Source organism: Doryrhamphus excisus, chromosome 1 (genome assembly GCF_030265055.1).
Source record: "Doryrhamphus excisus isolate RoL2022-K1 chromosome 1, RoL_Dexc_1.0, whole genome shotgun sequence".
NCBI classification, from domain to species: domain Eukaryota; kingdom Metazoa; phylum Chordata; class Actinopteri; order Syngnathiformes; family Syngnathidae; genus Doryrhamphus; species Doryrhamphus excisus.
Window position 1 is genome coordinate 43,044,156 of NC_080466.1, and position 21,163 is coordinate 43,065,318.

Genomic DNA, 21,163 nt, shown 5'->3' on the forward strand with positions numbered 1-21,163 from the left:
ATCACAGCTAATAACGCTTATCACTTTCTGTCAGTACAGTATTTTAGTCTGGCAGGAATTTGCGTTTGTAACTTTTGCGTTTGTACACTTCATCTGGGCAATCTCGTTTAATACTCCAGCAGTAGTCGGCCATCATACATAGCGACCTTGGTAGCGTTCTTCCATGATCTTTAGGTCTTGGTGGAACCGCTCTCCTTGTTCGTCACTCACAGCCCCCAGGTTTTCAGGGAACTGGTCAAGGTGGCTGTTCAAGAAATGAAGCTTGATGCTCATGTTGCACCTGAGAGCACGAAAAGCGAGGAGCATTCTGTTCACAAGTTCATTGTAGTTCTCTGCCTTGTTGTTTCCAAGGAAGTTCTAAGCGACTGCCACAAAGGATAACCATGCTGCCCTCTCCAAGGCGGTCATCTTGGCAACAAACTGATCATCACGAATGAGGGTTCGAATCTGTGGGCCATCAAACACACCTGCTTTGATCTTGTCGAACGACAACATTCACCTTCGGTATCCAGTGCCTTGACAAATTGTTTCATCAAACCTAGTTTGATGTGCAGAGGAGGAAAGATGATCCTATCTCTGTCAACAATTGGGTCATGTGTGATATTTGGCATGCCTGCTTCAAGGGTTTCACGAACAGGCCAGTCCTTCTGGACCCAGTGTCTGTCTCGTGCTCGACTGTCCCACATGCAGAGGAAACATGGAAACTTGGTGAAACCTTTCTGTTGACCAAGAAGGAAGTTTACCATTTTCAAGTCTACACAAATGATCCAGTTGTGCTCACGATATTTTAAGAATTCCATGACCATTCTGATGTCATCATAGTCTTCCCGCAGATGAACTGAATGACCTACAGGCACTGCCCCGTAAACATTGCCATTATGCAAAAGAACACACTTGAGACTGCGTTTAGAACTGTCTATAAAGAGCCGCCATTCAGTTGGATCATAGTGAGGAACACCCAGTTCTTTGAGAAGACCTGGGATATCATGGCAGTAAACAAACTGTCTGTCTTCAGAAAAGAAGGTCACAAAAAGCTGGTCGCGCTTTCTGTAATATGACACTTTAACAGTGTGATCAACAAGATTTTTGCCTTGTAATCTTGATGCCAAAAGCTCAGCTGCTTTCTTTGAAAGACCTAAATCCCGAACTAAGTCATTCAGTTCAGTTTGGTGAAGAGGCTTGGGGACTGGGGGAGATTCAGTCTCTGAAGAACATTCCTCGGATTGTTCCCACTCAGTTTCTGGCAATGCATTGTCACAACTGTCTTCCTCGTTCGTATCATGTCCAATGTCTTTATCGTTTAATGAAGGCAAACCTTTGAAAACTGGAACAGGAATGGAATCTATGTATATAATCTCAAAACGCATAGATTTGGGTTACGTAAGTTCATATATTTAGACTATTTCATCTATCTCAAATTGCATGAAAACTAGAGCTTATGGAGAAAAACTAATTTCAGATTTGAAATCAGCACCTAAAAATCATTCAGAATCAGTTAAAAAATCCAATGCAACAGAAAGTTGAAAAAATATTGTTCCCCAGTGTTATGTAAGTAAATACATCAGTAAATTATACACTTTAAATGCAGTTTTGTCATACCCATTGAATGAGTCTAATTGGTGTTTTTTTTATGTTTTATTTTCGGTGCTGTAGTTGTCAGTTCCGGGGTCGGAGGTCGAGGGGAACTGAGCTTGGCGGAGGTCCAGTGCCATCTGGACAAAGAGGGGGCTTCTGATCTTGTTATTGACCTCATCATGAATGCTACCAGCGATCGGATCTTCCAAGAAAGCATCTTGCTCGCTATCGCGCTGCTGGAGGGTGGGAACACGGTCATCCAGGTGAGCACCGAGGGGGGGGGGGTCACATGGGTGCTGGGAAGAATGAGTGAAGCTCAACACTTGCACGTCCCAACCTGTAATAACACTGGAGTTTGTGCAGAATGTCAACATGTCGATGTTATCTATATGTTTTAAAGCTCAGTGTCAAGAATGCTAGTTATTATATCAACGCTGTCAACCGCTAGAAAAATGAGTTGAACATAATTTAGACATACTGTACTTTCATCACTGTTGGACTTGGACATGTTTTAACTTGTTGAAGAATGTAGTGAGTTCAGTGGGGACAACTGGAGGTCACAAAGGTCATCTGCGAGTGAGTCTGCTCGTCCGAGCGTGAAGGCATTACTTCACTGCATCGCATGTACATGCACTGTACGAGCGTGCACGCTCGTGCACTCTTTTGAGTTGTCTTGCATAAACAGATATGTTGCATAATGGACTCGTATTTGCATAGTAGCATTACCTGACAAGGTCTGACTTCCCAGAGAGTACACAAAGGCGCTCACATGACTCGCGTTACATAAGCTGCTGCCTGCCCGCAGCGATGACGCCAGAAGCTCGGGCCGCCCAGCATTCCAGCTGGATTCTTAAATGGGTCATGCCTCGCCGGTGGAAAGAGGGCAATGAGAGGCCCCAGCCTTTTTGGGGGCCTGGGGATAGATCCAGGAGATCTACCTGAAGAATAGCCCTGTAGCCTTACCGAGCGCAGATGAACTCATTTGACTTCTTGACTGTGCGTGAAGGTCAGAGTACAAAGGGACTCGCTGTGCTCTGCAGAATGGCATGCATTTTGTCAGGGATGCGTGACTATTGTTTTCAATCCCAGGCAGTTGTAAACACTTTTGGATGCTAATGCTTCACACCGTGCAATATTTACGTTGCAGAATGAACTTTAGCTTGTGAGTTTCTATTTTTTTATATGGCCTTTTTGCAGCAGCTTCAGTTTTTGGATGCTAGCTTCACTTGTTTATTGCCTGATGTCTCATAGGTGTTTGGGTCGTCAGGGCAGGAAACAAGTGGGCTTTGTAGAAAGATGCTGTATGGTCTGGAGTGAATTTGCAACACATCAGCAGATGCATCACATTTCCCTCGCTTACATAAGTTGCCTTGCCCCCATTTTTAGGACACAAGGCTTCTTGTTGTCCACATGAAAAACAAGACAAAAACATGCCCATTGAATTCTCCAAGGAGGCTGTTTATTTGCTTTTGGGATACTTCGGGCTCATAGCCATGACTGCACATTTTGTGTGGAAGTAAAGACCAGAGAGGAGATGATCTGGGGTCACACGCAGAGTCTGATGGGTTGCCTGCACACGTCACCGACCTTTTGTTTGAACCCATCCATTTTTTTAGCAAATGTCAGGTGCGTTTTGTCACTCATGTGTGTTTTTTTACAATGCTTATCCAAGTTTTAAAAAAATGCATTGAATGTCTAAGCTCAGTTTCAGATTGAGTAGGATAGGTTTTGACTGTGCAGACTGCATTTAGAGGTGAAAACAATATGAGAATCAAAGAGCTGTTTATGAGTGAAAAACATTAGTCATTGCCAGCACACCCATTCGGAATGCCCTGAATAGGCCCGCCACAATAATTAATCAATTAATCAATGAACTGCACAATAAATGAAAACAAACAAATAATTTTTATTTCATATATTGACATGTGGAAGCATGTTTGTTTTTTCTCTCTCTCTCTCTCTCTCTCTCTCTCTCACTCTCTCTCTCAACCACACAGGCTAGATGACGAGAGAGTTCACTTTTTCTTTTTTCAGATTTTTTCATATTTTCTTGTCAAAATTCCGACTTTATTCCCATCACTTTGACTTGGTTTTGACTTAATTTTCCAAAGATTACAACTGTTTTTCATCACATTTAGATTTTTTAAACTATTAAATATTGACTACTAAAATGTTTTCTCATAAAAATGTGACTTTTTTCTCTTAATATGACTTTTTTGTAATTTTTTTTCGTAGTTCATTTTCTTGCTTTTAAAATGTGAATTTAGAATATGCCTCGAGCCAATAAAAAAAAAAAACATCTACGGGCTGCAAATGGCCCCCGGGCCACACTTTGGACATCCGTAGTTTAAGATCATTATGATTAATATCCATGCTCATGATGAGCGCACGTAAACGTCTGACCACAGTCATGTCATCAATTTGCATCATCAATTTTCTGCATCTTCAACAACCTTCTCAACTTTGAACACATGAACTTTGACCTTGCATTCGCCGTAGCATCCAATCTCACATTGTGTCCCTAATGTAGTCACGTTGTTGCCAAGTCAGTTTCATACTTCTTCAATCTGTAAAAGATTAGCTATCGAACAACATAACTTATTGTTATAAAGAGGAACATTTGGTGCACATGCGTCCAACTTCCAGGTTGCTACGCGGTGTAGCAGAAGCAGCCTAGCGTGAAACCAGAGGTGTAACATTAGCAGACATGCTGCACACACAACGTGCCATTAAAAAAAAAAAAAAAAAAAAAACGCTCAACGGATAACTTGTCCACTTATCTGCGCCCACCATCAGCGCCCGAGTAGCTCCGGGATACACTTGTAGGCTGACTGGTAGGACGGAGAGCGTGTGTTTGTGTGTGTCGTGTTATGTAAGCAGCGAAATGCAGAAGCGCTGCTGCGCCGTCCTCACACCACCGTCTTCATGACCTCAGATCCTGTCACAGGAGAAAACAGGTGCCACCCTATTACTCAATCGGCTTTTTGCGGCTCCCCTCGGTCTTCTTAGCATGATTTACCGCCCGGCCGTCTCCTACCCCCGACGGAGTTCAAGTTCAATATACAGTTACCTCCTGGAAAGCTTAAAAAAGCCTCTGCAAAGTGAGATTGTCATCCTCGGCGGCATTAACATGCCAGCTGTCCGCTAACTGCACAGTGGACACAAACAGTCTCTTTTGGAATCTCGCTAGTGACTTTATGGATGCTTTAATCCAGGGGTCGGGAACCTTTTTGGCTACAAGAGCCATGAAGGCCAGATATTTTAAAATGTGGATCTGTGAGAGCCATATACATTTTAAATGCAATAAAATGTGTGCATTTTTATGTAAGACCAACAGTTTTAGATATAATGGGCTCTAATTACGTAGACCAGGCACACTACCCCACGCCAATGGGGTGTGGCCAGCATACTTTCGTGAGCAGCGCAGTGTCCAATAATAAATCAAATACTTGCTGCCATTAATGCAACTTCTGCTGCTGCATAGTTTTGAACCGTATTCAGTACATGTATTTCATTCTTTTGGCCATCTTCACCAGAAGGCTTGGTTCTGCAGCTTTAGCTATTTGACTAAAGGAGGAAAGTTTACATTTACATGTTTTTTTGACATCTCAATGACCGAGGTAGACTACCGCATTACCTAGTAATAATCAAGTTTTGGTGTTTGACCTGGAAAATATCATCAGGAAAGATGGATATGGTCGGCCGTATTGCAGTCGAAAATAGATGGACGGATTAAAATGCATAAGAAAGTTTTGATTTTTAATATTATTTTTAACAGTGATTTCTGTGATGTTTACTTTAAAATGTTAGCAAAAATACATTTTTATTGTGGTAAGAAATGCTTGATAGCCAGATAGTGTCATCAAAAGAGCCCTACCTGGCTCCCGAGCCATAGGTTCCCTACCTCTGCTTTAATCCTTTCAAGTCTGCCTGGTGCCGCTTTTTTTTTTTTCAGACAAGTTCATGTCCGCTTTTTTGTGATGTGTCAAGATTTGTGTTGCGTGTTGAGTGTCAAATCACTAACCTTTGTAACGTGTTGGTCAGCCAACAGGGTGCCAGGTTGTTAAGGTGCTTTTGGCCAACAGGCACGTTACGCAACGGGACCGGACTGATGCTACGAGCTGCGACAGCAACGGTTTCGCAGTGGAAGTACATGAAAGTACAACCATCCTGTGACATGCATGATCACACACGTTGGGCTATTTCATGTGTAAACAAACTCGCTCCCGCAGGCCTGATGACCGGGTCACATGGGCGGAATGCAGTCAGCGAATCGGTCAGAAACGTTGAAAGCTGAACCCGTCGAACTAAGAACACCACAGAGTCATTTGGGAGGCTCGACTATGATTCAGTTGATTGTCATGTGATCATCTTTAAAGCAGCAGACACATCGACAACAAAATGATTGAGTTCAGGAAAGTGCGCTTCAAGGTGCAACACACTCTGCGGCGATGTTCACATTCCCTGAAATCCGGAAGCTCATGATATAGTAATAATGAAACTATACTTGTGGCAGTACTGTCAGGAATGCTATTTCTGGCCAACATATCTCAAAAGGTGTGAAGTCAAACCAGTTAAATGGTAAATATTGAAAAACCACAGCAAGTACAAACGGGCGATTAATTTCAGGAAGACTCCGAGGATTGAAGCGACCATTCAGTTATAGGCTGCATTCTTAACGGGTTCACGGCTGCCATCCTTACCAATAAAACCGAAAACCAGACATGCTGTCAACGGTCTACAGTAGTCTACAGTCGAGTTTTTCGGCTTCGCTCTATCTCAGGTTTTTGAAAAATACGGTACTCATAAAGCATCCTCTTTTGTGTTTGAGTTCGTCAAAAATGTGCATACCATATTTTCTTGACTATAAGTCGCTCCGGAGTATAAGTCGCACAAGGACAAAAATGCATAATTAGGTAGAAAAAAACATACATAAGTTGCACTAGAGCAGGGGTGGGCAAACTTTTTGACTCGCGGGCCGCATTGATTTAACAAAATTGACAGGGGGGGCAGACTCTGTAATATTTTACACGTAACAGTCAATTTTTACAAGTAAAAGTGTCATACAATCTGCTATATGTGCACTTTGAGATCATTTATTTGATGTAAAGTGCGTTATAAATTACATTTATTATTATTCGGTTAGCGCGCAGACCTCACAGCGAGGCGACCAGGGTTCAATTCCACCCTCGGCCATCTCTGTGTGGAGTTTGCATGTTCTCCCCGTGCATGCGTGGGTTTTCTCCGGGTACTCCGGTTTCCTCCCACATTCCAAAAACATGCTAGGTTAATTGGCCACTCCAAATTGTCCACAGGTATGAATGTGAGTGTGAATGGTTGTTTGTCTATATGTGCCCTATGATTGGCTGGCGACTAGTTCAGGTTGTACCCCACCTCTCGCCCATAGACAGCTGGGATAGGCTCCACCATCCCCCGCAACCCTCGTGGGAAAAAGCGGTAGAAAATGAATGAATTATTATATTTATTATTTTATTATTATTATTTGTATTATTATGTATTTGTGTCCCTTTTTTCAGAAGCATTTTGTAAACTGCTGTCTTCGGGTGAGAGGCGGGGTACACCCTGGACTGGTCGCTAGCCAATCACAGGGCACATATAGACAAACAATCATTTTGGAGCCCAGTGAGGATAAGCGGTAGAAAATGAATGAATGAATGAATTTTGTAAACAACAGGCCACATCAAATAACGAAATTGATAAAACAGCCACTTCCACCATCAAAAGGTTGGCTCAAGCCGTGATGCCAGGTTGTATGTTGAGTTTAAATGAAATATTTTGGAAAGAACAGGCGGGCCGTATTCAAACAGTTAGCGGGCCGGATGTGGCCCCCGGGCCGTAGTTTGCCCACCCCTGCACTAGAGGATAAGTCACATTTTTGCAGGTAATTTATTTTACAAACTACTTGACCGAAACAGACATTACGTCATCTTGGAAGGGAAATTCTAACAATCAAAGAGTAGATGTAAGATATGCTAACACAATGGTTATTCAGTTACACGAAAAATAAACATGAACAGAAAAGATGTCCAGTGTTTATGTAACACTTTTTTTTATTTATAAGTCGCTCTGGAGTATAAGTCGCAGGAACAGCCAACCTATGAAAAAAGGTTTGACTTATAGTCCGGAAAATACGGTATTTAAGTAAATATTGCATATTACACTGGTCAGTTCCAGTTTTGTTTTGGTCATATGTGACCTGTATCTGTTTTTATATCTGTGTGAAAAGCACAAATCAGATTTTTCCTGTATTTGACAGACCAGTGCCAATAACGTTTCAATCAGCTACCCTCTGAAACCGCCATGAGTTCTATTTTATGTGATAATCTTGTGAGACTGTTGCCCGTCTGACAAGTGTCGACAAGTAGCTCTGCTTCCATACAGTAGGTCTTAATGCTTCCTTATCACATCACTTTCGTATGGCCCCATTTTTTGAGCGGATTGACCCCCCCCCCCCCCCCCCCCCCCCACACACACACACACCCCATCCATCCTGGCTTCCTCCTGATCAGCTCCTGTGAGCTGATGTAACAGCGTTAGGCTGAGGCAGCAGCGTGCCCTCACTGCAACCACTCAGCTGATTACTGCTCTTATGTAAGGAGGGATTGTTGGGAGTAAAATAGGACAGAACATATGAGCCCAGCCCCGTGCACAAAACAACAGGTCCGTGCACACAATGCCATTGAACAAGGTGGTCCTTTGTACGGGCAGCCATAATGAGACATTTCCTTCCTCACTTTGACGCTACCGCTCTCTTAATAATAAGGGAAAAACTTGTCTGTTGCATAATTGTGAACCACGTTGCTGTTACGTGATCTGTGGTCTGGAATCACATAAAATACTGTGTTCGTTTTGGCGTCCGCATGTGACCATGTGTGCGGCATGTGCATGTTTGGTGGTGTCTTCAGCAGGGTGGGGAACAGTGGCTCATATTTGCATAACATTTCCAAGTCGTGGGTCACCGCGTGGAAATCCCCAATCCCAATCCCGTCCTTTCTTCTGACGCTTGTCTGCATCCAAGTATTAAGGTGACATAACTCAGAGCAGATGGGATAAGATCAGGTGAGCACAGTGAGGTCTTGCTGGCGCTGTGAGAGTGGCCTTACGTAACCCTGGATAGGACCGGGCACGGTCTGTTGGGCTGGTTCTTCAGGCTGCAAAAATGACCAATTATTTTCATTTAGAACAGGGGTGCTCACACTTTTTCAGCATGCGAGCTACTTTTAAAATGACCGAGTCAAAATGATCTACCCACTACAAAAATGCAAAACATCTATTTATTTTCAAATGTATTGAGGATTATTTGTACGTACAATGTATGTTGATGTACCTTACATAACCAAATGAGCCAATATTGCAAAACACACATTAAATTTTTTTGTAATTACTTGAGTTTACTTTGATGACTTGCACTGAATTGAACCAGCCAGGGATGCATAGTCCGGACAGTAGCTGCTGATAGCCAGCCTCAAGCACACTTCCAAATGTTTATCAGTCATGGATAATATCCGTATCATAATATCCGTATAATATTCCATATCCGTATGGAAGTGATATGTTTTTTGCCTTTTTACTTGGTCCAGTTTTTGCCTTTTTACTTGGTCCAGCTCCTTCACTCATTTTAGTGACCATAAACTTTAGCGAGGGCTTAAAATCTCGCAATTCGCCGACTAGCTTAGCACTTTGCATCGTTGTTTACGCATGAGCAGTGACCTAAAGGTCAAAATTCAGTTGTCATCTGACTGGTTGTCCTGTATGTCAATCAAGTAACGGGGATGGATGATAGGCTGACATCGTAAGTTCTGCTGCACTTAGAGACGTTGTTTGATTTGATTGGTCGCCCGAAGGGCAACATTCAGTTGTCATCTGAATGGCTGCCCTGTATATCAATCAAGTGACGGCATTGATGCTGGGATGATATTTTTTTAATGTCACGCCGCGATCGACCAGCGATCGACCAGTACCACCTCCGCGATCGACCGGTAGCTCGCGATCGACTTAATGAGCACCCCTGATTTAGAATCTCATTTACGTGTCAAAGACCTTAGTCAACATCATGCCCTGCTTCACTTCACGTTACTTCCTGTGAAACTTCATGATGACCAATCTCAACACGGACACGGAACCTTGAAAGGCTCATGACGATGTAAAAGGGACAGAAGCGTTAACCAGGATAGAAGAGACTCCTGTTCTTTTGGTGTGGTTATTATGTTGGCCACACAGCCAGAAGATTTGGGTTCGAGTCTCCGTTGCGGAGTGCTTGGGTTTTCTCCGGTAGCGGTAGTCCTGCTTCCAAGAATATACATGTTAGGTTAATTGCCTAAATTGTCCGTAGTTATGAATGTGTGAATATGTGCCCTGGTATTGGCTGGCGACCAATCCAAAGGCAGCTGGGATAGGCTCCAGCATCCCATCATTGAAAAAGTGACTATTTCACCGAAACGTAGAAGCACATTATCGGACATATTATATCTGAAAGTATTGTTTTATTGTATTTTTTCCCACAGCGGTCATTCTACCATCGTTTGACGGGGGACAACAAGTCTGAGAAGTTCTTTAAGGTATTTTATGAGCGCATGAAGCTTGCCCAGCAGGAGATCAAAGCCACTGTGACGGTCAACACGAGCGATCTGGGCAACAAGAAGAAAGACGAGGAGCCTCCAGACAAAGACACTCCAGCACGCAAGAAAGGTGATTGGTCCCGAGTGTAATTATTATTATTATTATTATTCCCATGTCCCGTGTGATGTCTGAACCCGATCGCTTTGGCCAGTCAAGGACGTGCCTCTGGTGGCCGTGGTCACCGAGGAGGCAAAGGAGCAGCTGGTGGAAGCCTCAGCCGTCACCAAGAAGGCCTTCGCCACATACCGTCGCGAGGCTGAAGCTGAAGAGCACCAAGCAGCTGCTGACGGCTCTGCCGTGCCAACCGCCGACAAGGGCCAAGACGATGGCGAGATGAGCGTTATCATCACCATCATGCAGCCCATCTTGCGCCTCATGCAGCTGCTGTGTGAGAACCACAATCGAGATCTGCAGGTCAGTCGTCACGCCGTGAAATGGGCTTCACATCATCGCGTGGCCTGTTCCAGCTTCAGACAGTCGCTTGTGTAGAAATGAAACTCGGTTGAAAATAGGCACTTCTTCTTGCAGCTGTTTCCATGTCTGCTTGGTCGCAGTCTGGTTTCGCTTTGAGTGTTGGGATTTAGTGATGGCAGACTTCTTTTCATGCATGAATGATTTAAAAACCGGCTTCGTGCAGAACCGATTTGTCTGGCCTCATCTGACACCCGTGCTTAAAATAATCACCTCCACTGAGAAACTTGTCAATGAGAAACATCCTGTTCCAAAACCAGCAACCGGACAAGAAAGGATCTGTGTTGATTTCCTATCAACGTTTTATTGATTTCAACTATTTCTCTCCCCAGAACTTTCTACGCAATCAGAATAACAAGAACAACTACAATCTGGTTTGCGAGACGCTTCAATTCCTGGACTGTATTTGCGGCAGCACCACAGGAGGTCTAGGTCTACTCGGACTTTACATCAATGAGAAGAATGTGGGACTTATCAACCAGACTGTGGAAAGCCTGACTGAATATTGTCAAGGTCCCTGTCATGAGAACCAGGTGACCAAGATACACAAACACACACACACAATAAAGACACAATATATGTGGATGTGGGAGAGGCTCTGTTTTGTAGCATTTGAGAACCGCCAAATTAATTTGTGACTTTTCCTCATGTGGGAGTTCCAATGTGTCTCTGTTTGAGAAATCATACCCATTTACGTCACGGTGACTTTCAGTTTGGTCAACACAGTACAGGTTTTGTTTGGGTTATGTTACACGGGGAGTGTTACACGGGGAGTGTAAATTTGGTAAATTCATAAGAATCAAAGAATGCTAAACTCATCACACAGCAACTCAACACTTGAAAAAGCTCTGCAGGTTCCAGATAACTTCCATGCAAAACAACTTCACAGTAAAATTTCCCCCATAGGAACCTTGGTTAGCTTGATAGGAATACGATGGAAAATGGACGCAAATTGAGGCAAAATTTTGGTAGAAATGTCAAACTTATTGTACTGCACCCGGTTGTACGTTAACCGAGGTTCCACGGTATGGTTTTAACAATCTGGAGGGTCACTTGTTGGTCTTGTTTTCATCGAGCTGGTTGCTTGTATCCCCAGCTCTTCCATTGTTCCTCAACTTGAATCTTACCATCGGCCTTGTGCGGTCTGTGTGTCCTTTAGCATGGCCATCATTGCTTCTCGTACGGTGGCCGTCCTCTGGCCCATGGCTCCAGCAACCGACCCATGACATTTCTTACGCTTGTAAGGGAGTAAAACGCAATAAAAAAATACATGTTATAACAACTGACCTGCCTTTCACCCTAATGAACATTTATTACGGATGACATAGAAACAAAGTACAAAGTCAACCCTCGGGAAACTTGACCTCAAGTAAAGAAATGTGACCCTCCCAGGCACCACATGACCGTGTCCGCAGAGTGTCTGATGTCCAAATTTGCATGTGTATCGGTCATTAACGTACGGCCTTTGGGTGCAATTTAAACAGTTTAAATATAGTTTCCTGGAACACTGCAGACCGTCATTAGTACAAGACATGGACTTCCTGTTACTAACCAGATGGGCTCCGCCAATTACACAAACATCTGTATAGGACTGCATATACGGTAGTTAGCAACCAAGTTTGATGCATTCATAATGAGTTTGTTGAGTGAACCTTTGGATTATTTATTTACTGCTTACTACTTTTACTGCTAGACTTCACACTCTTTCTTCCCATTCAATCGACTGTAGCCTTCATTGGTATGAGAACATACATAGTCATAGTATGGACTCGGTGTGGTTACATGTTCCGTTGATAAATGGATTCATGCCAATATACTCAGTGATCTTTCTATGTTTTCCCTGCAGAACTGCATTGCTACTCACGAATGCAACGGCATCGACATCATCATAGCTCTCATCCTGAATGACATCAATCCGCTGGGAAAGAAGAGGATGGACTTGGTGTTGGAGCTAAAAGTAAAGTGATCAATTTGCGATTCAGCATTCACAGCCATGCAAAAAATAACAATACCATACGTTCACCATAATTCAATACAAATTTTGTTGGTGGAAATGAAGAAAAGGCTGAATAGCTGTCTTTTAACGCAATGTGAATATATGCAGGGCTCGACAATAACGATGTACCGATGGCCCGGGGCAAGTTAAAACAAAATTCGGGCAAGTAAATCTAATCAGTGATATTCCCGTTGGGCAAGTGCACTTTAGCATGCCATACTGCCAAGAGTTTTTTTAAAGCGGTTCTTGTTGGGTGTTGGTAAAACACGGACTGCGTAATTCCGGTGGTAATTTGCAAACCAATCCTTGCAAATCTTGAAATGGACCAATCAGAATCGTTTATTTAGACCGCGGTCTGCAGACCACAGTCCGCGTTTTACCCACACCCGTTGTTCGTGATCAACCAATCAGCGATCGTTTGACTACGAAAACATCCATCATGGCGTCGCTGCCAACATCGTCTAATTCTGAAGGAAAACAGCAAAAAGTGATGAAGCAGTGCCTCCTAAACAAGTATTTTATTAGCGGCAGCAAATCAAATGATGGCACAGGTGAGTGAATCACATTGCTGTGACAATTTGAAGTGGTCACAATGAAACACCACCCATTAGATCCAATACCAAGTGCTGATTTTGCACAAGCTACAAAATCTAGCGCTTCCATTTCTCTGTGGATTTTTCTCACCTTTGCTTCACAAATTATTGTTTGACCATTGAGCATTTTTTCTGTATTAAAAACACTTTACTAGTACACAAATGTGTCTATTCAATAATGTTTCATTGTGGTGCACAACTTATAAATATCACTGCTTACTACGACTACCATTTGTGTAAGGTATTATGGTAGTACTCTCATTTTATCTTTATTTGAGATTCTCATGTGATGCCATAAAAAATTACATGATATCATTATGGCAGTCTTTTCATTTTACATGGGGCAAGTTCGGGGAAGTAGTTCTCACCTTAAGGATTCCCTATGGGCAAGTCATTTAGTTTTTTAATGTAGAGCTCTGATATGGTATGTTAACATAACATGTTAACAGTTTTACAATAGTCCTAGATAGTACTATAGCTCAACAGACAGGATCGTGTCATGTGGACCAGTGACAGCTGAAGAGTGAAGGAGGGACGGGAGGGGGGGTTCTGGAGCTGAATCTAATCCAATACAACAGTCACTTTTATTGCAAATGTATGGGAAGTGACTGTATATTTCTTAGATTAAAATGTACAAAAATAGATATTAACTGTGTGCGGCTTGTCATATAGAATGATGTTTCCATCTCCCCACAGAATAATGCCTCCAAGCTTCTTCTTGCCATTATGGAGAGTCGCCATGACAGTGAGAATGCAGAAAGAATACTGTACAACATGAGGCCCAAAGAGCTGGTATGTGTATTATATACTACGTCCTCTGACTATTTGGATATAAGATGCGGATTCCATGCTATTTCCCTGCAGGTTGAAGTGATCAAAAAGGCATACATGCAGGGTGAGATCGAGGTGGAAGAGCCTCAGGAGGGCGAGGAAGGAGAAGAGGAACATTCCGCATCTCCACGGAATGTTGGCCACAATATTTACATCTTGGCACATCAAGTAAGAGAGCAATCGGCATTCACGTCCCCATCGCCCCCCCCATGCATGACCACATGACGCATATCTACTGTGACATTTCCTCCTTGTGACATGTCCTCATTGCCATGAATTATGCGTGACACTTCCATTAACAACCATTCTGCACATATATTTTTTTACTTTTAAGTCTCTATTGGTCTAGCACAGGGGTGGGCAAACTACGGCCCGGGGGCCACATCCGGCCCGCCAAGTGTTTGAATACGGCCCGCCCAATCTTTCAAAAGTATTTAATTTAAACTCAACATACAACCTGGCATCATGGCCTGAGCCAACCTTTTGATGGTTGTATCAATTTCGTTGTTTACAAAGTGCTCCTGAAAAAAGAGACACAAGCACATAATAATAATAAAAATTAAAATAATAATTATTCTATTATTATTATAACTATTATGATTATTATATTTATTATATTAATGCTAATTATTATATTAATTATATATAATAATATTGTTATATTTGTATATTTTACATAATAATAAAATAATAATAATTATTTTAATTTTATTTTAATTATTATAATATTTTATTATTTTTAAAATATTTAAATACAAATATAAAATAATAAATAATAATAGCAGATTGCATGACAACTTTACAGATACAATAATACCAGGTGGACTGTTACGTGTAAAATATATAGTCTGCCCCCCCCCCCCCCCCCCGGAAATTTTGTTATATCAATGCGGCCCGCAAGTCAAAAAGTTTGCCCACCCCTGGTCTAGCATCAATGAGAATTGACATTAAAACACACTAAAAACCAGCACCTCACAGCCACGTGATTAAACAAACATCTTGGGTTTGATGAGCACACGGTAGGAATTGCTGGGTTGCTAATGAATATGGACTGTTGCGAGAAATTAAGATGGATGACTAACATATTAAAGAGCCGGAAATAATAAAATAATAAAGTTATACCCACAACGCTCTCGTCATTAACACTAAACTACGAGAACACACACCTTCAAAACAAATATTTCTAGGAAGGAACTGGTAAGTCGATACATGCCAGTGGCACTTATTACTTAACTGGGTCACAATTTAAACGAATGTTAATATGCTACACCCCCGTGGAAAAAACAACCCAATCGAAACGATGGACTCACACAAGAATGTATTCATGCAGACTGACATGCTGTAAGAACACATATAGATATGTTAGACGCGCTACTTTCATGCGCTACATTCATTATGTATGGATGCAAGTTTTCACCGCTTTGTGACTATGCATGTCTTTCTGCAACACACCATGCACACTCATGCGATTGAAGCAAATAATTTCATTGACATGCACCGTCATTCTCATCCATCTTCCTGATATGCTCAGTGACGCTAAGTGGCCGTATTGAAATGTTTGCCCTGCAGCTGCAACACGGGACACCAGCTGCCACGGGGGCCCAGCAATAATATGCTGCATCTAATTATTAAATGTGAAAATTATATATAATAATTAAAATTAATATTGTAAAACAATTTATAAATAAAATATATTATTAATTAAATATTGTGATATAATATTAATATTAATATAATTAATAATATATTAATATTATTATCAAATAAAATTAAAAAATATCAAATTAATTATTTAAAATAATTAAATTATATATAATAATTAAATAATAATTATACATAATAATTTCATGTAGAATCAAGTCATGTGTGCGAATATGCGACATAACCTCCAACAATGTTGTGCTGCTTGTCATTTCAGTTGGCGCGACATAACAAGGAACTGCAGGGCATGTTAAAACCCGGGGGGACGTACGGCGAGGGCGACGAGGCACTGGAGTTCTATGCCAAGCACACGGCTCAGATCGAGGTCAGTCACCTCGGAACCGCTCCTGTCGCTTTTCATTTGTTTATTGACATCATTTGAAAAAATCCACTGAGTCGTGGCGCCTGTGTCCGTGTTTTGGTTGGAGCATTTTCAACTGTGACTTGGCTGTTTTTTTTTTTGGCTAGCACGCTCTCCAACATGACAGGGACATTTGGCACCCTAACCTAACCTGGCTTTTGGAGGTGCCAGTTTTTCAGGTTTCAGGTTGTGCTTTCTAGCAACCCCCCATGTTTGCTTTAAATTCCATAAATGATACATATTCCTTTATACCAGACTCCTGATTGACTGTAGGAGAGGTACGTATATTTTGCTTATTATGTACAGCAGGGGTGCTCACACTTTTTCAGCATGCGAGCTACTTTTAAAATGACCGAGTCAAAATGATCTACCCACTACAAAAATGCAAAACATCTATTTATTTTCAAATGTATTGAGGATTATTTGTACGTACAATGTATGTTGATGTACCTTACATAACCAAATGAGCCAATATTGCAAAACACACATAATTAACTATTAACATTTTTTGTAATTACCTCCACATTACTCCACATTTCCCTTCTTTGGTACTGCGATGGTAGAATGGCATATGAGGCAAACGCACTTCGAAAAAGACATTGTGAAAAAAAAGTCCACCTCCCATTCCGTATGGAAGTGATATGTTTTTGCCTTTTTACTTGGTCCAGCTCCTTCACTCATTTTAGTGACCATAAACTTTAGCGAGGGCTTAAAATCTGACGCAATTCGCCGACTAGCTTAGCACTTTGCATCGTTGTTTACGCATGAGCGGTGACCTGAAGGTCAAAATTCAGTTGTCATCTGACTGGTTGTCCTGTATGTCAATCAAGTAACGGGGATGGATGATAGGCTGACATCGTAAGTTCTGCTGCACTTAGAGACGTTGTTTGATTTGATTGGTCGCCCGAAGGGCAACATTCAGTTGTCATCTGAATGGCTGCCCTGTATATCAATCAAGTGACGGCATTGATGCTGGGATGATATTTTTTTAATGTCACGCCGCGATCGACCAGGGATCGACCAGTACCACCTCCGCGATCGACCGGTAGATCGCGATCGACTTAATGAGCACCCCTGATGTACAGCATCTTTTATTATTACACCGCAGCAGGCACATAGGTGGACCTCATAAGGCCGGGATCTCTATTTATCTCTATTGGCTCTTCTTCTGTCTAGATTGTCCGACTGGATCGTACCATGGAGCAAATAGTTTTTCCTGTTCCCAACATCTGTGAGTTCCTCACCCAAGAGTCCAAGCTACGTGTCTACTACACCACAGAGCGCGATGAGCAAGGCAGCAAGATCAATGACTTCTTCCTTCGCTCTGAGGACCTTTTTAATGAAATGAACTGGCAGAAGAAGCTGCGAGGTACTCAAGAGGCCACCGGTGACCCAAACACCGTTCCCTGTGCGTCTTCCTCCTCAATTTTTTTTATTCCTTCTAGTTGTTGGATTACTGTGGGAGTGATTGGGAATATGAATGGATGTCTGTCTCTGTGATTGAGTGCTGATCTGTCCATGGTGGAACCTAGATCTCGTCCTGTCAGCCGGGGGGAGACTCGTGTTGATAATGTAAACCATTGCTAGAAAATTATTTCCATTTGAATGAATTTGGATGAAATTTTCAGGAATTTTTGGAAATTCAAGACTTATTTAAAAACAAGGCATATTTATAAAAAAAAATTTAAAGCCGGCGACCTGCTCCCAAAGACGTATTTATACATCTTTTACGTATTTTTGCACAAGAGGCACTAAGAGGTGATGATGCAACTCCACAATGAGCACAGATTCATGCAACATGCGTGGCCCAATATGATTATTAGAGGAAGGAAGACAGATTCGAATTAGTCATGGTTCTGTCTGTGTTCTATGAATCTGTCTGTAGTGTCCCAACGTTTAAGAGACTGAGTCACCAAAGCGTAGATGCTTTGTTTGGGCACTCCATTCCACGGACTAGGATAGTATGGATAATCCAGATATATTTTAGCAATGATTTTTGTCCGGTAGCAGGCTGACTCAAGAGTTGTTGGATGTAGAGATGAATCTGTGGTGCCGAGTAGATGCATGTTCTCATGGGAAGAGAAACTTCTCCCCTATCTGCATGAATAAGCACAACTGGAGGGTAATGTTCCGGTGGTGCTCACCCTCTGTCACGAATGACGTCTATTGCTGAACGTCTGAAAGTCCCCACCCGCAGTTCCTCTATTGGAATCAACAACAACATTACTTGGCATTACACTGATCTCTTGACTGACATCTGAGTTGGCATTTGAGCAAAATGTTGCATTCCTTCCTATTTTCAAACCCCTGGGAAGCAGAAAATCACAATTCTCTATTCTCGGCGGTTATGCTATATGCATGATTACATGTTTGTGATTTAAAATGGCCATCTTTATCAGTTTCATTGATTGGTCTTTCAGCCCAGCCCATCCTCTACTGGTGCTCCAGGAACATGTCCTTCTGGAGCAGCATCTCCTTCAACTTGGCTGTTCTCATGAACCTGCTGGTGGCCTTCTTCTACCCACTGGAAGGTGTCCGTGGAGGTTCGTCAGCTAAACACTATATCACTTATCACTTTTTATAATCAAATTTGATCTATTCTTGCTCAGGTCTCAGTAATGTTACATTGATGAGACAATATCCACCGCAGGAAGTACAAATAACCTATGTTATCTATCATTGATATCTACTGTACATGACTTTCAGGGTGACTATAGGGGTGTTATTTCATGTCTAGAGGACTCTAATAATGTTCAAAGTCTTATTCGGGAAGGTTCTAAACAAGTTTTCTATGCTTTAAGTATGGAAATATTAATTTTATAAAGAATAACTCTACGATAAAGAGGATTTCCTATATCCCATACTTATTTGAATGTCTCTTATTTTGTTTTTTCAATTAGACATAAACCATTTCATGAACAAAAAAGGCAAATCGTGGACAAAAGTGCTTATTTGTAACCAAAAACTAGTTTTTGTTACCAACCTCTCCCTGTGGCATCAATTTGCGTATTTTAAGTAATATTTATACAAAAATGTTACATTACTTAAGCTATTCTGACACATTAACTTCTTTGTAGACTTTGTCGTGTGGCACCTTTGATAGGACTGAAAAACACCCCCACAAGCTAACCTAACGCCTCCCTAACCATTCACCAACTTTCACCACTGAACTCAACTCAACTGTGATAAAACTGTGATAAATGTGCAACCAGAAGGGAATTTTTTTCTTTTTTTCCTGGTTGTTTTGCTTTCTCTGATTCGGTTTTCTCATTAATCCTTGGGGGTTGTGATGATAACCACAGACTATGAGGCCTCCATTGTTCCAGAGCAGAGGAGCAGAGAGAAGACACACATTGTGATACTCATGAACTTTCAATTGTTCTGGTCTCGGGTCAAATGGTGAGATCCCCTTTGTTGGAACTTCCTTACAACACTATGGAAGGGGCCAATTGAGATTGTTCGAGTAGCTTCCTAAACGTTAGCAAAGGTCCAATGGAAGCTTGACAGTTTAGTCCAGGGTTTTACTATTAATTAGAGAGAATGATGAAAAAAAATATTTGTTGATTTGGTAAATTCATCTGCCAATCATGAGAATCAAAGAATGCTAAACTCATCACACAGCAACTCAACACTTAAAAGTTAGATAGGAAAGTACTAGTTTAACATAAAAAAACTGCAATTTTAACTTTTTCCATTGTGCATTTAATTGGAAGACAAGCAGCATAGAAAATGGATGGATCGCTGCCTCCGTCCACCAGAGGGAGGCTGACATCAATGCAGCGCCCCGGCGGGCACCAATGAAATGCTTTGTACTTGTATATTTCCCAGCTATCTCTTGAGTGTTAAGTCGCTGCGTGATGACTTTTAGCATTCTTTGCAAGATGACACCATGAGTCAGGCTGACAAGCTCGTCGTGAGTTCACTTAGAGCTTGTGGTTGGCTCCTGCCAAAGAAAGAGCAACTTTTTCCTCATTGACTTGCAAGTATTTGAACGATTAGTAGTAGTACTGAAGTATAGAAAGATGTCACAAGTACCAAAAGTAAATTAGCCGCACCGCTGTAAAAGTTTAAGTTTAAAAAAAAAAGTTGTGGCTTATACACCAAAAATTACAGTATGTTGTTTGCATTATGTTATTTTTTATTTTATTATTATAAAATAATTTTTTTATCTATTTTACATTAATTCATTAAATGAACTAATTTAACATATTATGTAATTAATAATTAATAAATTAATGTATCTTTATTTTTTAATAATATTTATTATTATTGTGTAATTATATTATGTTATTAATTTGTTTCGTTTGAACGTTTCCTATACCGTATGTGTATTGTATGTCCAGGCTTGAGGACACCCAGTATAAAGCCAGACACTATGGTATGTGACCAGTATGGTTCAATGGTCCAATGTTGCCGTAAGGTCAGATAAATGTCGACTGGGAGTAATAAATAACGAGAGCTACCATCCAAACCAAACAGGAAGGCCCCAGTTTCCAAGAGGAACAATTGCGATTCCCGGCCAGACACGACATATCCTTACAGTATATTTCATGTAAGTTCCACTGCCCTGCTTTTCTTTGTTGCAGACTAAGCAAGAAGGTGAAATGAATGGTCTCAAACAGCGTGTGACGTGCAACTTTCTCTGTCTGGCTTGGTTGCCAAGTCCGAGCAGCGGGGCGGCATGCTACGATGCAGCTCCTCGGTCCATCCTCCATGAGGCTTGGCTCAGCCTGAGCCAAATGTATTTTTAGCCTGCCGGGTTATGTAACAAGTCCGTGTCATTGGATCTGAGCACAGAGGCGAGAGGAGGCTTCTGGTAAACCGTTTTTACGCAGCCTGTAGAAGATGGAAATGTTTCGCTGCGCAGTTAAAGTGAGGTTTATTGATGTTAAGAGTCAGCTCGCAAAACAAGTTGGTGCATGCATGATGAAAAAACATGAAAAACCAGAAGCGGCTACCGACACTCATTTCCATCGTTTCCCATCCCTGGTCTTC

The 21,163-nt window shown here is 41.7% G+C and overlaps 1 protein-coding gene across 5 annotated transcripts in view; it reads left to right on the forward strand.

Annotated features, from left to right (window-relative positions):
- The window catches only part of itpr1b (inositol 1,4,5-trisphosphate receptor, type 1b), a 124,681-nt gene that overhangs the window by 90,697 nt on the left and 12,821 nt on the right, over positions 1-21,163 (forward strand). For 3 of the 5 annotated variants that reach the window (XM_058051928.1, XM_058052012.1, XM_058051852.1), the window contains 10 exons: positions 1,654-1,838; positions 10,101-10,284; positions 10,367-10,629; positions 11,019-11,219; positions 12,533-12,643; positions 13,972-14,067; positions 14,140-14,274; positions 16,025-16,132; positions 17,345-17,576; positions 18,589-18,711. In XM_058051928.1, the coding sequence (XP_057907911.1) occupies positions 1,654-1,838; positions 10,101-10,284; positions 10,367-10,629; positions 11,019-11,219; positions 12,533-12,643; positions 13,972-14,067; positions 14,140-14,274; positions 16,025-16,132; positions 17,345-17,576; positions 18,589-18,711 (1,638 nt within the window). The remainder of the gene's footprint in view (positions 1-1,653; positions 1,839-10,100; positions 10,285-10,366; positions 10,630-11,018; positions 11,220-12,532; positions 12,644-13,971; positions 14,068-14,139; positions 14,275-16,024; positions 16,133-17,344; positions 17,577-18,588; positions 18,712-21,163) is intronic. The other 2 variants (XM_058052183.1, XM_058052107.1) reach the window with 1 other exon arrangement.